The sequence below is a fragment of the Malurus melanocephalus genome, unplaced genomic scaffold, assembly GCF_030028575.1.
Source record: "Malurus melanocephalus ecotype Western Australia unplaced genomic scaffold, MMel_1.1 scaffold_28, whole genome shotgun sequence".
Classification (NCBI taxonomy): domain Eukaryota; kingdom Metazoa; phylum Chordata; class Aves; order Passeriformes; family Maluridae; genus Malurus; species Malurus melanocephalus.
This window is the reverse complement of record NW_026623260.1, coordinates 3,677,693-3,698,267: the sequence shown is the minus strand read 5'-3', so window position 1 is coordinate 3,698,267 and position 20,575 is coordinate 3,677,693. Positions and strand designations below refer to the sequence as shown.

The 20,575-nt window shown below is 38.5% G+C and overlaps 1 protein-coding gene across 1 annotated transcript in view; it reads left to right on the top strand.

Moving 5' to 3' along the window:
- The window catches only part of PIGK (phosphatidylinositol glycan anchor biosynthesis class K), a 64,038-nt gene extending 44,243 nt beyond the window's left edge, over positions 1 to 19,795 (top strand). Inside the window, exon 11 of the mRNA XM_057363563.1 lies at positions 18,573 to 19,795. Coding sequence (XP_057219546.1) covers positions 18,573 to 18,689 — 117 coding nt within the window. The 3' untranslated portion in view covers positions 18,690 to 19,795. The remainder of the gene's footprint in view (positions 1 to 18,572) is intronic.
- The last annotated feature ends 780 nt before the right edge of the window (positions 19,796 to 20,575 follow it).

The following is a 20,575-nucleotide window of genomic DNA, read 5'->3' as shown; positions in this document are numbered from 1 at the left end:
TCTCTGTACAGCCACRCAYACAATGCTGCTGCTTAGAGTAAGTTTGTGCTACTTAGAATAAGGCCAAAAAAMCACCCAAATCAGAAAGGGGAGAAAGAAGAGAGATTACTTTGATTCCGCACTTATCTTAGTCAAAACAGGTCTGGTGGAAGAACAGGGAAAACTGCATTTGAGAAGATTGTTTCCATTTATCATAAGTGATATTTATTGCTGGCCTTGCAGTTCAGYAAGTCATTTTAATAGAAGTACCTAACTTCAGTGCCAGTGCTTGTGCTTGGAATGTCACTGTGTGTTAGCATGTTTTGCCTAACCAGGATTTAGGATTTTGAAGAGATTTAAATTGTTCCAGGTGTCCTGCTGATGGAAGAATGTTTTATTGATGCAAGGCACATTTCAGTGGATAAACACCAGATCTCCTGATGGTGTTATAATTGAAAACAAAATGAAATAGCAAATTCAGACCACGATCAACTTGTATACTTATTTTAGTCMATTTCAAACCATTAAGYAGATAAATGAACATGCTGTTAAACYAGGATAGTATTTMAGGAAAGTGACTTGCAGCCCATAGKGGAAATTGCACAATTTACTTGAAATCTGACATGGTTTACAGTTGCAGATTTACTTAAAAATAAGGAGTTTCTTAGGTATTTTGTCATGGGGGCAATGTTACATGTAATATCTAATTAAATTAGAGTGAATTTCCTTTTGGAGATACATGTTAAGTTTGTTTGGTTTGAAGTTTTAACCTGTGCCTCTCTGCTGCCTCTCCATAAGAAGCCTCAGGGGAAAATGTCTTCAGTAATTTCAGGAGATTCCTGGGAAATCACGCTGACCCTGTTGAGATGTCTCTGTTTCAGGTTCCAGTTGGGCAGGTGGTGGGAGCACTGGGAGCTTTGCTCCATTCAGACTCCGAGAGCAGCAGGGAGTGCTGCACCCAGTCTGGTTTGACTGCAGCCCACCTTAAGGGAAATCAGTCAACTTAAGAAAGATGATGGAAGGGGGAATCTCCAGAGCTGTAAATGCACAGACTGATGGCCATCAAAGGATTCTGCAGGGTTGCAGTTCTGCAGTAAGTCTTGCAGGAAAGCCTTTGTTTCCATCAGTTCTGTGTTTCTATAACAAGCTGGCAGCCATGACTCTGCCTACCCCTCCCCCAAATAAAATCCTTTTGCTTTGAAGATCAATTTTTTGTTCATTCTCAGGGCCTCAGTCTCACACTGTAGAGGGCTGGTAGTTTATTGCATTTGTTGATGTTATTCTGGTTTCATGCTGATTTAATTGACAGTGGTTTTCTTTAGTAGCATTTGCCAGAAATTGTTGAAACAGTATTAAGAAAATAGAACACACTATGTTGTATAGATTTTTTTTGAAGTATCTTTTATTGTCTATAACAAAACAATTTTAGCTCTCAGACTTAAAATGTTTTCACAAACATTAAATTAAAGTGGTTTTATGTGTCTTACGATCTTTGTGAAAWGCTCGATATGAAAAGCAACCCATCACATGCTGATACAGTCTTGAAAACATAGCTTTAAAATTCAGGGATCACATTGGTGCCTTGCCCATTGCCTTGTAGCTGCCCTTTGCCAGTCTGTACATTCCAGGAGTTCCCCTCACTCCCACCCTGCTTCTGTCCTGATGGTGGAGTCTTGGATCCTGTAAATATTTTATAAAGCCATTAGTGTTTAGAACTTTGGTTAAGTATGCAAGGTGTCAACCAGCACAAGAGTAACCTAAATTTTTATTTTTATTTTTATTTTTGATGCAGACAGTAGTTTTTGTTYATGAATATTAATATATTAAAAATTTGAAAGTACTTTGATAAGTGATACTTGCATTTTACTGTGTCTTTACAGGCTAAGAGGTTCAAAAGCAACTTGTAATACTTAGATGTATTGGGTTTGATGTGTAAAGTTTTAGACAGAGCTATTTATACATTCTTTGAAAATCCATTCATGTAGCTGTGTTTGAAAATAACTTTGAAGCATAGCTTGCTTTTTAGAACTCAGGTCATCATATTCAGATGATGTCAGAGATGAAACACAACCTTTCACCAAAAGGTCCAAGTTCTGCTGCACCTGCTAGCACAGACACAGGTCTGCTCAGGCAGGGATGCTTTTCTTTGTCAAAAATGGATTTTGTCAGGATGATTGAAGATTGAAGTTTTCATACCAAATATTAAAAAGTACACTCACTTCAGAGCCCAGTTTTATTTTAACAAAATACATCACTTGGCTACCTACCAAAAAGCCTTGTGACGTGTCAGCTTGCTCTAGGACACCTGCCTGGTCAGGCTTCACTGCTGAGTTCTGAGCAATGTGCTGAAGACAGTGCTGTCCCCTTGCCATGGCCACTTCTTGTGGCCACTTTGAGTGCCTGGAGAGCAGCAGCCTGTCCTGCCAGTGCTCACATCTGGCTGGTGCAGACTACAGGTGAGAAAAGCTGTTTCTGGTGCAGGTCATGGAAATATTTTGACATTTTCACCAGCTCACCTGAAGTCTTTTTTGGGGTTCAGTCATTTTTTGGTGTTCAGGCAGAGCTAAACCCAGGTGTGTTTACCCACTTTGCTKAACCAGCAAAGGCACTTGGGATGTGTGGGAGTTAGAAATTAATGTAGTCTACTMTGTTCAGGCTTTTTCCATTTCTTTTATGTATCAAACATAAGTTTGTGAATTGTTTAACCTAGAGGTGGTTTGCCTACATTTTGTAACTGTAATGGAAGTGGTCTCAAGTGGAATCATGACTGGATGTCATCTAGCAAGTAAGAACTTGCTTTTTCCCCTAAATTGTAAACAGTATATAGGTTTAATTTCTCTCACTGCTGCATAAGTTAGAGATTATTTAAATCTTTTGGGCTTTCTTAAATTTGAGTGAACCTAGTAGAAAACTCAGTGCGCAAAAGGACCAAAAGAAAAAGAGCTGTTACTGCACACTTTACCAGACAAACGGAGTATATCATAGGTATTCTTGGCACACCTTTTGCTACTTGGTGCATACAGGTGCTTTGAAGTTCACTTGCTAAGATTCCTTCTAATAAGTTTGATTTAAATCAAACTAAGTTTGATTAAAAARGTTGAATAGCAGAGTCTTGCTATGTGTATGAGTCATGTAAAACATTAAGAATGGCACAGTCCCCTGTTTCTCTGACTCACTGAAAGAAATCACCAAACAATCTTGGTTATAGATGGTACAGTTCTATTTCTAGCAAAACATTAAACCAGAGATTTTTCAGGCTTTTTTTTTTCATCTAGTGAACTACTGCAGAATCAGGAATGGTACTCGGACCTTCCACTGTAATCTGGTAGTCCACAAAAACAGTAAGGTTGTCCCTCTTTTTCTTCTTCAGAAGTTAAGCAGCTCATTAGGCCATTAAATTTCGTAACATGCCTGAAATACAGCATATCTGAGTGCAGCATAAAGTATTTTTGTATAAGATAAAAATGTAATTTAAAAAATTTGGTGTTTTTCTCATCAGTTTTTTCCAATCACAGAATACAATGATGTGGAGTTAGCATAAATTACTGATCTTTTTTTTACTGGCAAGACATAACTGCTTTTGTTTTGTTATGTTTTTCATCKGATTGTGATCTTCCCTCTCAGAAGCAGTGATGTAATAAAGCAGGCTCTTCCATCTTCCCATTAAAGCATTCTTGTGGGTGATCACTCTCTGCCTGTCCAGGACCATTATTTTACTGTTTCCCAACCACAGGGGAAGTTCTGCTGGTTTATCTCTTTGTTAAGTTGAAATATTAGATGGAATCTCTTCTCTTAGTCTTCAAGACACGATAGAGATAAGTATCTAGAATATTTTTCTTTCAAATGCTGCCCCCAAATCTTAAAAATTTAGTAGCAATTATGGGRAACTTCATTTCTGTAGGGCTGGAGTGCCAAAATATGAATGCATGRGGAGCATTTCCTTTGTCTGCACACAACACTGCTCAGCAGAGGCAGAAAAGAACCATGAGTGCTTTTTGTTGCTGACCAAGCATTACAGGGGAACTGAATGTAGTGTTAAACTTTTCCAATTATAGCTGAATACAATGGATTGAATAACTAAATCCATTGAAAAGGTATCTTGTATGAGGAACCTGTACAGTCTGTTGTGGGCTTCTTGTTTTTAACCATTTCRTACTGGAAATACCACACTGAACATTTCCTGTAAGCCAAGAAGGGGAACTTTTGCCTTTTCCAGCTTCCCAGAGCCACTTGAGATGGTGTTGGGTAGCTTCTTCTTGCCAGAACTCTTGTATGCATGGCCCATCTTTTCTTCCCTGTATATGCATTAAAGCATTCAACTTTACCTTGCTCCTTGCATTGTTAAAAAATGAAACCAAAGTAGATTTTAAAACCAATAAAAGAATGACCCATTTTTTCCTCTTACACACTCTATTAAGAACAGTCACTTGAGCAGTTATCAAAATGTTCTGTTTGATGTGCATGTGCATTATGAGCTTCTTCTGGGCAGCAGTAGATTCCAGTCTCTGCTGTCATGTCTTGGAATGTGAATTTATCCYGTCACAGAAATGGCTCCCAGCAAGGTGACAGTAACCCCCAGCCCTCAAAACCAGTTTCCTCTTCAGGGAGTYGTAGTAGCAGACGTGGATGCAACTGATGCAGTGTTTTCAAAATGACTGTTTTAGGCTGTCCAGATCCTGCAGTTTGGACAAAGTCTTAACTCTGATCTGTCAGTTTTCTGAGGTCATGTCCCTTTTCTCTTTCCTGTGAAACCCTGACATGCACAGATTGGCATTTTATCTCCATTCTTCTTTGGCACAGGATGGGAGATCAGTTTGACAGACAGCTCGGAGCAATTTAAGGAGCTGCCCCTCAAGTGGCCACACTCCACTCTCACCACTCCTGGTACAGTCTTGTGCTCATTAAGCACAGCAGTGGTGCAAACTACTGCTTAAAAAAAAAGGCTGTTTTTTTTATGTTGGTTGGGTGTGTGACTACAGAATTTCTATAGCCAACTAGGATACGTAGTATCAGATAAAACTGATAAAGTGTACTTGAATTCCTGAAAGTTGTTGTTTATATTTCTCATGAGCAGATGAGAGTAAAAATAGCTGTTTCTGTGGAAAGTTGAAATGGAAATAAATTTGAGGCTTTTGAGCATATCATGGGAGTGTTCAATTTGCCCTTGAGAATACTGCTAATATGAGGCTTTATATGTGACTRTAGCCTCATCCATTTCGTGGATTATGAGACATCAGTTTCATACCCAMCAGCATATAGAATTGTCAGATGTACTATTAAAAAATATATGAAAAGATACCCTGGCTCTATAGTAGCTGTAATTGTTCGAGGTGCTGCATTGGATYTGCAGCTTCTTTAAGAGGTGATTCCAGTAACCGTTTCTTTTTAATAAGCACTATTTAAGATGTAAAATGAAGGAAGATGTTCAGGAAATKACTGTAACATGACAGGCTTTATAGAGTGCTGTAGATCTCTGGGGTTTACTCATCTGAACTTCAAATAACTGCATTTGGAGGGTCGGTAGTAGCTGTACAGCCATGGATTCAAAAAATTATTATATTCCTTATATTCAAAAAATTGATTTGCTTTTTTTTCAGCTGAAGCAGCCATGTGTTTGAAGATCCTATGTGCACAAACCTTTCAATATGCACTATTGATGTTTCTGTGTCTTTGTTTTGGCATGGGACTGATTGTGCCGTGATCCCCTTTTGTTGTTCTTCTCAACCTGCTCACAACTGTGATTTTAAGGCAATGGTTACTGTTTCTTTTGTKCTGTGTCTGTGCTCAGAGCTTTACAGAAAGAGACAGGTTCAAAAATGCTTGCAGCTTAAAGTAAACTTCACATAGCAGGTTGGCAAAAACCAAGGTTTAACAGTGAGAGGTTCTGATTTGCAGACTAAGGCTGTAGAGGACCATTATGTTAATCTCTTCTGACTTTCTGCACAAAGCACACAGATACTTTATTTATATTCTCCCTTCTTTGTGGCTGTATTGACATCAGGAAGGATAAATAGAAAAAGGGAGTTTGCAAAGGCTGGGAGATGTTTATTCAAAACATTGTAATTATGGGGGGAGTAAAACCGAGGAGGACAATTAGGCATGGTAGAACATATTTGTAATTACAGCAAATATTCACAGTATTGCATGTGGTACTGAAGAACCAACATGTACATGTCCCATGGGTCTCAGTTGCTGACATATGTGAACTGTAAGAGTTGCACTCTGTTATAGATAAAATATCAGTAGCTCTCACACTTTGTTTTGGGCAGGTGATATGATATTAGAACCACTGCTGTCACTGCARATGTAAGGAGGCTATTTTTAAGTGAGTTCTGTGCTTTGAGACACTTCTGCTCTCCTTTGTTGTCGTAATAAKCTTGGCTAATGTCAGCTTTTTTTGCTAAAATTATCTCTACAGCCACTTTCACTCTCAACATTATAGTCCTCTCTTAAGCATAKAATTCACTTTTTTCATCATTCCTTGCTTCCATGATATTTTTATGTGATACATTGGTCTGCATGCATTCCATTTGTCATTTAKAAGCTGAGATTCTTAGATATTCTGAGTCTTTTTGGATTTGTCCCATTTATTTGCTGTTCCTTCAAATATTGGAAATGTGAATGCTATTTAGGTCAGTGAGGTGAGTTGTCTYCAGCGGGGATAACTGAATAGGTTTTTCACTGCATAATGGTATGCAAATAATATACCTCTGCCTCTCATGGGGATATCCTAAATATCTGCTCAAGCTGTCTGTGACCTTAATAGGTTTGTAGGCATCAGAATACACCCTGTGCTGCTGAAGCAAAGTATGTGATGTACAAATACTTCAGGTGTGTTTCAGGGCTAAGCAGTGCTGTGAAATAACTGAATTTAGGACGTGATCCACACAGCTTTGTGTGTATGGAAGTGTATCCCAGCAATCCAGTACAGCTGATGCACCTTTGTAAACACAAGCAGGTGTTTTAATAATAGTCACCATTAATAAAACAGATGATGCTTAAAATGTGCTAATTCATTGTGTTACAAGAGTGTTTTCATGCACGATGCAAGGTGTGGCTGCAAAGCACAGTAAAATGAGAAGTAAACTGTTAATCCATTCGATTGTTTTTATGTTTATGATGTTTCATATGTAAAAGTACCTTTAAAATTTTTTTCTTCTTTTTAGTTTATTTTTGTTACAGGTTCTAGAGCAATTCAGGAAACAGATGCTCCATTTAAAAAAGCTTTGATTCAGTGAGGCTTTCTGTGCAATGGAATGCATTCTTCCTAAAACTTCATTTTACTTAAATTAACTTGTATTTCCACTGAGGATGGCTTATATTAAGCACAAAGGGAGGCTTAGTGGTTTAGACTTCCATCAAATAAACTGCATAACTAAAAAGAGAAGATGCCAAGCCTCACATACTTGTACTTGAAAGAATTGTGTTCTCTCTCGTGGGAACTTGAGATTAGAGAAATTATAAAGGCTTTGCATAAAAACAGGGAGTTAGAATTAATTTTTGCTTAAGTGGGGAAGTGTCAAAAGCCTATTATGGTAATTTTTCAATTTTGTCTTAACTGTTCACACATTTTAAAATAGTTGTACAACTGAGTGGAGGCATAATTGATGTGTTGTGGTTTMTTTTTCCTTTCCTTGGGCCATCATAAAACACAGCTTAGGTGCACTTAGGCGTGGAAGAAGTAGGTGTGCTAATTAAGTAGATGAAAATTTTCATATCATAGTGAGAAAATTTACCTAATGGATTGGAATAGTACTCTAAGAATGGTTCCCCTATTCTTAATTACATCYAAGTACCAGATATCAATATTACATGAAGGCAATTAAGCCACAAAAACCTTAGTGAGAAAGTATAATTCCTTGCAGTAGAATTTTGGGGTTGTAGAGACAATAACTTTTATTATTATTATTRTTGTTGTTACTATTATTATTATATTGTAAACAGTAGCATTAGAAGTCTACATTTAAAAGAAATTATTCACTGTGTTTTAATGTATATTAAAAGCTGAGATACTATGGAATGAAGAGCTACTGCTACATTTATTTTTTTAATCTTTCTTAAATTAAAAAAATGTAAATCTTTTCTATATGAGAACCACTTGTAAAGTGCTATGGTCCAGTAATTCAAAATTTATGGTTGACCTGAAATAAATTTTAGGACTTCCCTGGGTGACAGAAAATGGATTTATCAAATCCTTTTAATGGTAAATTAARTTACTTTTTCTTTTGTTAAATACAGTATTTAACAGTAGAAATACTGTTCTAGAGTTACTTTCATTTTGGTGATCAGTTTTGCCGCTCCTCAGGAGGAGTCTTTGGCGGACCAAGCTTTGTATTTGCAATGAGATTTACTGGCAGATGTAAAGTAAGCAATGCTCCTTAGTGGTCATTGATTAGTAAGACTTTAGTTTTTATGTGCAGAGAAAGGGCCTCTTTTCTAGCTTGCAGCTGCTTTTTCTGCAGAAGCCTCTTTGGGCCATGAAAATGCTGCCTTTCACATCCCAAAATTATGCCCAACTCGTTGAGAACTTTTCTGGCTTTGCCTGCAGTAGAAACTGGTGAAAGGACAGAGCTTTGCTGTGTGCAGGGGTGAGGCACATTCTGCTGCAGCATTTTCCTGCTGCTGCTGAGCTGCTCTGCCCCTCTTTGTGTCTCTTCACAGGAGCCTTGGAGTGATCTGATTGTCCCTCAGCCCTTCTCTCCCCAGAGCTGTGGTAGAAATTACCTGGCTAAAAGTCCAGTGTTGGTCATGCAGTTTTGGTGAGATGAGGCCTGGAGAGGAGGGTCAGCATCCACTGTGGCTGGTAAATTGGTTCTCTGGTTTCTGATGGGTTGTGTTTGTGGCCCTGGAATAATAATGCCAGGAATAAGAGAACCAAGTGTGTGCATGGATGTTTGTAGAGTTGAGGAAAGGAGAGGATGCTGTGAGACCTTTAGGCAGAGGGCAATGTATTTCTTAGTCTTTATTCTTATTTTAGTACGTGATACTGGGCACCATTAGTGTGTGTATAAGCACATGTGTAATTTGAGTGCAAATTACACTCAGTTACTAGATTTTTGACCCAGTTTGTGTTAACTATCACTAAATACATGCAGGATCAGGACCTTCCTTTATAAAGCAGATTACTGAAGTTTTTTATAGTAGGTTGTCCAAGATGCAASATTTAATTCCATTTTCTGATGTCTSTTCAGTGTTGTGTAACATTTTYRTTTCTCACATAACATTGTACAGTTCTTATTAATCATTACTTTTTTATTGTTTACACATGAAAGCTTCCCTGATAGACAGTGTGTATTTAAATGCTATTCCAGTGAGTAGAAGAATTAGCAGTAGGAATTTTGATAATTTTTTTTCTTCTATCTACTGTATTTCTTCTGAGCTTATGCAGCATAAAACGTAGCTGTTACCAGTAAGCTCACATTGATAARGAAAAAATATAAATGTTATCCATCTTGATGTGTTTTACAGTGCTGTGACAGCGAATACCTTTCTGAACAGTTTTCCTCAGGGGAAGGCACTGTTAGCTCCAWATATATTCACACATTTATCCCACTTAACCATGTAATCCTAGGTGTTATTGGTGATTTTTTTGTGTTAAGTTAATTATGTTTTGTTTACTCTTCAGTAGCATGCTGTGAGGAGCATAGAAACGTAACTCACGAGCTCTTGACAGGATTGATGAATGGCCAGAGATAGAGATATTGGCAGGCTGCTCTCTAGTGCTCTGTCTAGAATTGTTTTCCTAAATAATTCAGAGGGTTGAAATTTGATGAAATCATTTCCATTTGAAGAATGAATGGAAGGGGTRAATGAATGAAGACTCCAGTAATGGAGCAGTTGTGTTCATACGGTTGGACAGATAAGACAGCATCCTGCATTGTCATTGCTGTGCAAATTCTTCACAKGGGGCTGTGATTCCACCTTGTGGAAATGGCTCCTCTGTAATGCCTGGCTTGGTGTGTGGCTCCCTGCTTTAGCCAGCTCTGCCCAGCGTGGGAGCCTCACTGTTGGCATCAGGGTTTGTGTGCCTGTGAATTACCCAGTGAGTGCTCAGCATGAAAACCCTGGACAAATAATGGCTGACAAATGATTGCTGTTTACAGGGGACCGAGTGACAGTGGGACATTGAGAGGGCAGTAGCCTTTGGCTAGTGAGATGGAGGCAGGAAGGGTGCAACTGGTTTGCCCCTAGATTAAACCATGTACGGTTTCATCATTTTGGAAGACCCTTTCAGAAGCTGTTTATTCCACACTTGTTAGTGTTGGGAGGGTGTGTCCTCAGCTACACCCCTTCATTCTTCCAGAAGGATGCTCTTTGTGAGCSCCACAGAGTATTTGACTGATGACCTGTGTCAAGCAAATGTCAGGGGTAGCAGTGATTATTTATGATACCGTAAGTCTGCTGTTCATTGCTAATGCCTACAAAAACTCTTTGCAGGAATGGATCTGCTCTCTGGGACTCCTTGTCCTTTGACACATCAAGTGTGACAAAAATGGCCTTTTTGTGTAGCTGTAATCATGTACAGCCACTAAATAAGTGCCTGTATGATTGCTGTGTCCACGTTTTATGGTTTGTTTTCTACTTTTGGTGGATTCTTCAGAAYAGGTCTTCTTTTCCTCTTTTCCTGCTCCCATAAGGGGGACTACATACAACATAAACTTGGGTAAGAACACTTGTTCGACTTGCAAATACAAAAGTCCTGAATACAGAATCACCTTCAAAAGCTGAGTGGTGGTGGRGAACAAACCAAGCTGTCACCAGCTGTTATTCACTGGTTTCTCACTGAAAGTGAAAATGTATTGCAATAAAAGTACAGCCATACTTGATCTTGCTCTTAAAAGAGTAAAGGCATCTTTTGCCTCAGCCCTGATTCTCCCTCGGTTTCTTTTTTCATGCCTGCCTCTTCAGTGTAATGYTGTTTCAAGTTGTGCAAGCTGGAGCTGGAAAATTGGAGTTTTACTGCACACGCGTAATGCAGCGCATAGCTCAGGGTAACAGAGAACTTTTAAAATTCTAGTTCTACAGATTTGAGTAATGGGCCTTAAAAACTATGTGGATAAGGAATACTTATTTGGATTTAAAACGTAGCTGTTGAAGGATTTGATTAGATCATGTATTCAATATGGCACACTCAGTATGAGAACTAATGCAGTCTAATATCTGTTGTTAATACAGCCTGTCACCTGCCAGTAAATGAAGAGATACTTACGGGACGTGCAGAAAAAGAAGTGTGGTTAGAATCATCACTAACACTTTGAAAGGAATAACGTAATAATTTATGAACATCATGGTTTCTTTATATAAATAGAAAAAAGCTTTGCTTGCATTTGAATGATCAGAATTGTACTTCATAATGAAAGTTCTAAGCATACAATTAATTTTATAAGATTAGGAATAAAACCTTCCTTAGAAAAATTGGTTTAAAACCATCTGAGTGGACTCACCTTGTGGCTCTAAGGGAAATCCATGTCAGAGTTCCTAGGAGGAAGCAGCAGTGTTGTGCTCCTTGGAAAGGTTGGGGTGGATGAGGGTGGGACTTGGAATAATGATCCCAGATGAAACAGGTTGGCAGTCCATGTGTGCATGTGCCCGTGTCTGGGGGCTCTGCAGAGCTCTGGGCTGATCCCAGCAGCAGTGCAGTGTTGCATTTGTGTAAAAACCTGCACAGCAAAAGACTGAGAGATCAATCTTTTCCCAGGGGAAGGTGAGCAGTGCACACTCTTGGAAAATGGTGCTCTGAGAATAGCTCTGATAYTGGCCCTATTGACACCACTGTGTTTTTGTGAATACAGAATGTCCTTTCCCCCTAGCAGCCTTCACACACCCTTTTTACTGCCTGTGATCTCTGCTCTCTGTGTCTGCTTCACCCAAAGTTTCAGTAGCAGCGAGCTGCTTTCATATCTGATGATTTTTAGAGACTTTTCCCTGCCTCWCCAGTGCGTGTTTTTGTCATTTTCTGACCCCCTCCAATGTAAGGAGCTCAAGGAGTTTATCTTTCCATCTGTGGTGTGACATTGAACATTAAAGTCCWGCCTTTAGTCTTGTTTTTGCTAATAATCCTCCTCTTGTTTAAGTTAATTAAATATAAGCATATTAAAAAAGGAGCATGCTTCTCTAAGTAGYGGTGACTGAATTTTGAATACCAAGTCTCCTTAATTAGACTGCTCATCTGGTTTTTTTTCATGCTTCAGTTGGCATGAACCTTTGTGTTTGCAAATGTAATTCATATATTTGCTGTCGACTTAGGTGTTCTTTTGTGGAAAATCTTGATCATGGCTTCATATACGAATATGAATTTGATTAAAATATAAAGAACAATTTGCTTAGCATATGTTAAAAAGACATAGTTGTACCCTTTTTTCTAAATACAGCTTTATAGTGTGGCTTTTCTCATCTCCTCTCCAAAATATTTGCGAATTCCTTGATGTAGCTCAGKGTCAGCAGAGCAGGTGAGAGCTCAGCCCTGTGCCAGGCTGTTGGGGACAGCTGGGAATGGTTCCTGTCCAGAGATGTGTGTATTTGTGTATTCTCTTTTGCTCCTGGGTTTGGAGTCACCCTGGTGCAATCCCTGTTGTGTTTGCTGGGTGGGAATCACTCACCTGAGCGCTGGTGCGTCTGAAAATTCAACTGGAAAGGCTCCCTTTGATTAGAAGTTGTATATTATATAWCACAGGTAAGAGATTAGTGAATAATTGCTAAACCACTAAAAGCACTTTACAGTGCTGTGAAATGCTACGAGATAACTCTGAAAGTAGGCAGTAATAAGTAGAAGCTCATTTTTAAAAGGCCCTTATAGATTAATTTTAGAAGGAAATGAAAAAGTAAAGCTATCTTAACAGTATTGTTCCTATTACAATGATTATACAAAGTAAATATTAAAATGCAGTTGTTGGTATTGATGTTAATTTAGTTTAGCTGTTGTTTTTTCTCTCTTTGTGAGTTTTTGTTGTTGATGAATGAACATTTTTCATTATTTTATTAATATTGGAGATATCAGTAATCATGGCACTGTGGTTAATAAATACAAACTGAGAGCTTAGACAAAAGTACTTTAAATTGTTTTGCAGATTAACAGCACCATTTACTCTGGAGTTCTCTTATGACTTTAATCTTGCTGTGGGCACACAAGGGATTAAACTATTACTTGATGGCTGGAGCTGTTTGATTTCCCCCACTCCCCTGCAAGGACCCCAAAATCAAACAAATTAGAAGTGCAGACTTCCACTGAAAGCTTTGAGGTCATACTTTATGCTGTGATTTGCTTGTGATACGTATAAATTCATTCTGAAAATAAACTTTGTTATGGGCTTTGTCATAAGAATTGAAAGGATTAGCCAGTTTGAAATTGTAAATTGCAAGTAAACCTGAGTTGTTGAGTGCCTCTAGGAAATACATAGTGTGTTACTGGCACAGTGCACTGTGTAGCAGARTTTAGCTTTTCCAAGGAATTTCCTTCAGACTGAGATCAGTCTTCTGARATGAGAAGCAGGAGGATTGTTTCAGTTTTGGATCTGAGGTTCACCTTGAATTTCAAAGACTTGTTCTGAGATGTGGATCTTTTCAGGTTTCAATATTGGTCTTTACAACAGAGCCTTCCATAAAATTTGGTACCCTGAGAAACTAGAAATAAAATCTTTGGTATGCAGTGGAAGAAAAAGAAACGTTCATTTAAATGGAAAATGACCAAGATGGAAATTTGGAAATTCACCCCCCAAAACACATGAAATTCACCCCAGTGAGTGCAAGCACAGCACAGGCAGGTGTGTTACGGTTTCCTGTGAGTGTTTGCCGGTCCCCAGGGTGAGTTGAGCTGGAGAACCCCCAGAGTTTGTGCACGGGCTTTCTCCTGGGCTGGAACAGGCAGCCCCAGAACCCTGCGATGTTTTACACCACGTGTGCTGCAATRAATAGGCCAAAACTGGGTCTAGGACACTCAGCGCTGAAATGCAGTGAGAATTAAGCAGGGATTAATTTGAAATCCAATCACTGCCACTTTAATGGACGTGCTGGCACACAGCACTTCTGGTGTGTTATTGTTGTGCAGTTGCACAGGGGTGTTCTGCACTCCTGGTACAAACACACACCATCTGCCTCAGGTTGGGGAGCACATCCCCTGCAACAAGGATGATGTGCACATTCATTTCTAAGCTTTTGCACCCTTTCTTGAAGCCCTCCTTGGAAAAGAGATGCTGGAGGAGATTAAGAATTTGTGTATTCCTGTTTCATTTGGGAATTACTTCATTCCTGACTGTATGCATGGCTTTCTGTGCTGCCACTATCCAGATGTGGATTGCAGGTTTAACCCAAAGCTTACTGTACCAATATTTGTGTGCTCACTGAGGACACTGTGGCAAAAGGGGTTCTGTTGGAAAGCTGTTGGATATTATAATACAACAACCTTTCAGTGTGGAAAACACTGTTAAATTTATCCTGGTAGATAATTTTTACAGTGTTGTCCATGTGAAATGTTAATGCATGGTGTTTTAAATCTTATTTCTGTTGTGATGTAACATTTTAAAATTAAATAATTCTTCATCTAATTACTACTTCAGCTTTTTAAAATTWTTTTTTTTCATAAAGCTCATTTTAATTGGAGTAACACGGATTGCATGTTTTATGAAACACCTTCATTGAAAGCCTTGGATACTTTCCATCCAGGTCCCTACAGACCCATCCAGTTTGAAAATACACTGTTTTATCCTCTCCTTAATTACAGTACTTGGAGCAACTCTCTGTTAACTGTTTTTAAGTTCCACAGGATAATGAGTCTAGCAGAACTAGAGAGCGTACAACAGAAAACTGTTCACAGGAGGAAGCTTGCCGTTGCTTAGCTACCTATCTTTTTAATTTGGAATCTCCAGCAATTCCATAATGACTAGTCCTTAAGCTGCTAAATGTATTTGTTCAWGACAGATTGTACCATTCTGAATGTGCATTTCACCTATGTGTTACTGCTGTTATTACAGGGATAAAGAGGGTGTTTGTCATGGCATTGTATTGTGGTGGAAATCACAATACCTAAATATGTCAGTTACAGAAGCAGCTCTCAGGTGGGTTCTACCGTAGTGAAATTCAGAATAACTTGAGCAAAAACAGTGTCGCCTGTGCTCCTCCAGATCAGTCCCAAACAAGTTTTGTGTAATTTGTAGGTAGTGCAGCCAGTCTGTAGCCTTTAACAGACACATCCTCATATCAATTTGGAACATATTAATGATACATAATAAATTGCAGATCAAAATATTATGACATTTAACATGGTTTTGGCCCATTTAGTATTTTCTTGCAAGTGACAAAATGTATGCCTTTTAGAAATTGCCTGACTCTCACAGAAATTTGCTGAAATGAGACTCTGAAGTAGGCAATGTTCATAGGAGAACTACTGAATTTTCTTTTTTAGGAATCTGTGAAAAACTTTACTTTCATCAATGCTTTCTGATTAATCCTAAAATTGATGTAAAGAGATAGCTTATATRGGCATTGCTTGTGGCCACAGAACTGATATAAGCATAGAAAAAAAGTCTGACTTTTCTAAATCTTTTTCCAGTATGTGGATCTAAAAAGGATTTTCATTTGCTGTTAAAGTGACTCTTTCTTGCTGTAATAGTCTTTCCCATTAGGAGAAATCTCTGTGACTCTTCCCCTTTGCCTACACAGAACAGCCACAGCGGGGTGTGTTTATGGGGGGCATCCCATCCGTCCTCACTGCCATCCCAGGGCGGTGCCACCCTGTCAGAGCTCTGGTGACAGCGCTGCCAGGGCAAGGAGCTGCTGGGGACAGCTGAAGTGCCCTGCCAGCGTGTGACAAGTACAGCTTTGCTGGCACAGTTCATGGGAGCAGTGGCTCCATCTCCCATGCAGATGGGGTCGTGCTCGGGTGCCAAAAGCAGCTTTTTCTAAAGGAACTCCAGYGCTCTTCGCTGACGTGCCCACCTGGGCAGAGTTTTGTTATGGATGCTTTCTGTGTTGTGTTTGTTAGGATTTTAGAAGGATGAACTTGTTGGTTTGATAGATAATTATATTTTTAATTCACTGGTGAACTCTCTTAGGAATCTACGAGCAAGTTCATTTAAATGAAATTAGATATTTCAGCTCTTGCAGGTATGCTCTCTATGTTTAAACGTGAATGTGTGTAATCCCATTTTAGATATTCATAAGGTGTTGATATCTGTGTGCCCCTCCTGGAAAATACTGGCATATTTCAGTATGATTTTGTGCTCAATTAACCATTTACAGGTATTGRCTTACAGATATTCAATGGAGTTGCATCGTTTTGCCCTTATATTGTGGTTTAATATTTACACGTAGATTTCAGTTTCTGGGTCTGTCAGTCTTTCTTATTAAGATAGTTTATTTTTAAGATTACTGAGTATGTAGCTCTTGTACAGCCTCATAGAATTTTTGTCATGCCTTCACGGTTTTAATCCTTTACATTTTAACATTGCATCCCATGATTTTAAACTGACTATATTTATGTCCTTGATTTCCCAGTGCAGAGCCACTGCTGCACTGGCCTCYCTTCCCTTGCACAATTCCATGGAGATTTCAGTACATGACATGAYAAAATGTAAAACCATACTCATAGATCACCTTATAAATATTTATYCATATAAATTCTTTAAAGAAATTAGATTACGTGTTCTATACAAAATAGGAAAGAGAGGCTTTTAGTGTCACTGGCTGCAAATTGAAGTCATTTGTCTAGAAGGGTCAGGTGCCACTTTGTGGTAAGATACTTGTCTGAGATCCAAGAAGGGAAAGATTGATAGTACAAAGAGATTGATGGAACAGGCACTGCAATATGCATGYGAAGTTACGGGTTAATTAGGAAGATTTAAACAAGAAAGTCCCTTTGTGTGGAGAAGTGTCATGTGCTGTTACTCTCAGAAGCGAGGTTTGCTGGCAGCCTTTTGAACAGGCAGAGTTGATTTTCAGAGCTGTTTATGTGGAGATGTGCAGTTGTGAATATCAGCGAGGWGGCAGATCACCAACAGCACACGCTGCAGTGACGAGTGCAGCTCAGGGAATTCAGTGGTTTGCATACAGAGACACCTGCTCTGCTCACATCTTTGGTTTTGTTGTGGTTGATGTAAATTATAGTGCTGGTTTTGTGATTCCTGCATCAGAGTAAAATCATTAATATTTCAGACTCCCAGGTTCTTTGGGYGTCTCAGGTGATGTGACTATTTGTTCTGCTTTTTAATTGCAGGCATGGTACAGAAAAATCCTAAAGCTAAGACTGTGGTTTAGAAAGTGGGAGCTGAGCGATCAGCAAACATTGTTTTTGTGTTGATAGGAAAGCTGTTTTGAAAGAACAGACACTGCAAACTGTTCCTTCTTGCATTAAAGTTCCCCAGCCTCCTGGTACATTTAGCAGAGAACAACAAGCTTCTGTACGTGGATTGATGTTGAAATGAAACAGCAACATCTTTTGTAACAGCTATTCACRTGGCAGAAAGAGAATTTTAAATTTGACTAAAATGCAACAAAACCAAAATGCTCYGTGCCCCTTGTGTCTCATTCTGCACAAGGACAAAATGGTGCAAATCTTCCAGCAAGGCAGGAATAAAAATCTCAGCAAGCGCTTCAGTATTTATTATCTTAATAGTAAATCATGCCTGTCTGCCTAGAAGATCTATAAAACATACCTGCTGAGGGCAACAGTAGGCACAGGCCTGAGGGACTGAGTTATCCTTCTAAATACTGTAATGCTGATATTTTTGTCATGATAGTCTTAACTAAAATTTTGCATTCATATCAYCACCTTATTCTTAGCCCCAGAGACAGATGTTGGGGTACAAGTCACTCTTATCTTCTACAATCCATTTCTCCATTTGCTGACTGGGGAGTATGTGAATTTTTTGTTTAATAAGAGGAGGCAGAAGACAGGCAAGTTTTATCTTGTCTAGCTGCTATGTGTGAGACAGAAAAGAAAGGCCTTCAATTGCAGCGTATTACTTTTTAATGAAGGTGAAAAATTTGTTGAAGAGGGACAGAAGTTTGAATTGCAGAATATATTTCTACATTAGGGAAAGGCAGTTAAACTCAATGAGGCCCCTGGGAAGTGGGATTGACATTGAAAACAATCCTATTTTGTTTTATGATATTCCTGTAATGATGAGTCTTTGCTTCTTATGTGGTCAGATAATGGTTTATTCAGATAATTCTGACTACAAAAGCAGCTGTAGAAAACAGGTAGTGGAAAAACAMCACTCTTTTTCCTCTTTCACACTTTCACTTGTGGGAGCTGTTTTTCATACTTACAGCATTTTTCTCTTGTATTARCATGAGACCAAATAAAAGAAAATCTGTCCAAACAAATGAGTTGTAGCACATCCCACGGTACCAATACGCACAGGCAAAGCGGTGWCTCAGGCACAGCTCCAGTGGCCTTTTTGTGGTCCTCACCCTCCCTGCTTGAGTGACAGCTTGCCTCCCATTAGCCACATCACAAAGGAAGATGCTTCTGCTTCATGCAGAAATACAGCTTATTACTGTTTTGTTCTACTGCAAGGATTATTTTTTTTTGCACTTGATTAATATGGTGGAAAACTAAGTACAAATTCTTTGATTTTCTCTTGTTTCTTCTTTTCCAGAAACCAAAACAAAAGGATTGGCATCCTCCTGGAGGATTTATTTTAGGACTCTGGGCATTGATCATCATGGTTTTCTTCAAAACATATGGAATCAAGCACATGAAACACATCTTCTGAACTGGAGCAAACAAGATACTTGCATTGGCTGCTACTTTGGGTTCATGGGTATCACCTGTGTTCTCTGCACATGGATTACGGTTGTGGTAAAAAAAAAGTGTCGACATCTCCCTTCTAGAGGTTCTTTTGAAGTCATCTCTTCTGCYCCCTTTTCTGGAAAGATTCTAACAAATGGTTTTCATGTTACTGTTATTCTATTTTGTCTTGTTCTAAACATATTTTAATGCTTTTCTGAGCATTTTTTCTTTCTGGTTAAACTTAAAAACCTAAACCCAGTAACAGGATTTCTGAGGTTGCTTCTGGATTGTAAATGGGCAAATTCTTTCCATTATACTTGAAAGTAAATCTTAGAAGAAGTCCCCTATTATGAAAGAACTGGACATTGTGCAGAACGTTATTTAAGATGTCATTTTGTCAATAAAAACTTAACCCACTTTGCAGATTTTGGCATGACATATTGAAAGCTTTCTTCACAAAAATAAAAATACTCTGGAATATATTGATTCCTTTTTTCTTATTCTTTTTCATTCCCTGTTAAAWGCAACCCTTAGATCARTCCTTTCACCTTGGGCAGTTTTGARTCTAGATTTCTRTGAGTTGGTGAAAGTGAAAAGAAAATTATGACCTTGCTGAATCTATTTAAAAAGAAAACCAAAAAAACWTGAAAGGACTTCACCATGTCCATTAGAAACCCTTCACAGGTGTTGTATTTTCACTGCATACAATATGGACTTTGATGTTTTCAGGATTTTCATTGCACTGGATTTTTGCACCGAAGAAAATCGACTCTGTCATCAGGATAAAAAACGTTATAAATTGTACTATTGTATTCTGTAGCTTCTGAGCCCTTAGAAAATGTGCTTTGTAACCTGTGTTTTGTAAATTCTGGTTTGGCATATTGATTTGTTCTTCCTGGACATTTACTGATGAATGTATGCTGAAAGGGTTTTGTCTGTGTAATATATTGACATTTGTGAAGAGCAAATTTGTGTATGTGTAGAAACATGTCTGTCAGCGAGGAGAAGTTTCTGTCCTGTGCTTTTGGAATTTGTTCTCTGCCTTTATCAAAATAAAGCTTACCTGATGCATCCATGGTGTAAGTACTAGACACGCATCTCTAGAAGTTATTAGGAATTATTTATAATCACACATAATATCAGAGTCAGTATATTTTTCTTAGAATATGGTTCTTGGCATCTTCCTATTGCACAGCACATACAAATTGAGTGCATAAATGTTTTTATCCTTTTTTCTTCTCTTTCAGTGTGATTGTGGCAYCCCAGCCTCAGCTGAGGGGAGGTGAAGTGCCAGAGCTCTGTGAGCCTGGGAGGGATGCAGAGAAGCCACTGATACAATGGTGACTTTTCTTAAAATCAGAAAACCTTTTTTTTTCCCTTTAGCAATATCTAATACAACAATCAAGTAAAATCTGCTGTATACAGACCATGTAGAACTGTGTAAACCCAGTAYACAAATTAATCCTACAGAATTCCTTAGAGGATTTGCTTAGCTTTCCTTTTTTCATCCAACTCTTTTTCAATTGTAGTAAATACTTTAATCAAGTATTTTTTTTTACAGGCAAGTTTTGCCATATTCTAAAAAGTGTATATAATGAAGCTGATAAAACTTTGTGTCTTGCTTCAGTTGCAGTTACACTTATTTGGACTCCTCAGGCCYTACTAAAATTTTCCCTCTTTCAGCCACCTTTTGCAGGAAATGATAGAAACACCTACAGAACTCAGCTGAATTTTGCCAGTATCAGAAGATACCAAAGATTCTGTCTTTCTAAGAGCTTATCTGTTTAGGGAAAAGGAGGCAATTAGTTGGGTTATTAAAATGCAATTTATGAATAGAGGCACTCAGTGTACTTGTGAAGGTGATTAAAT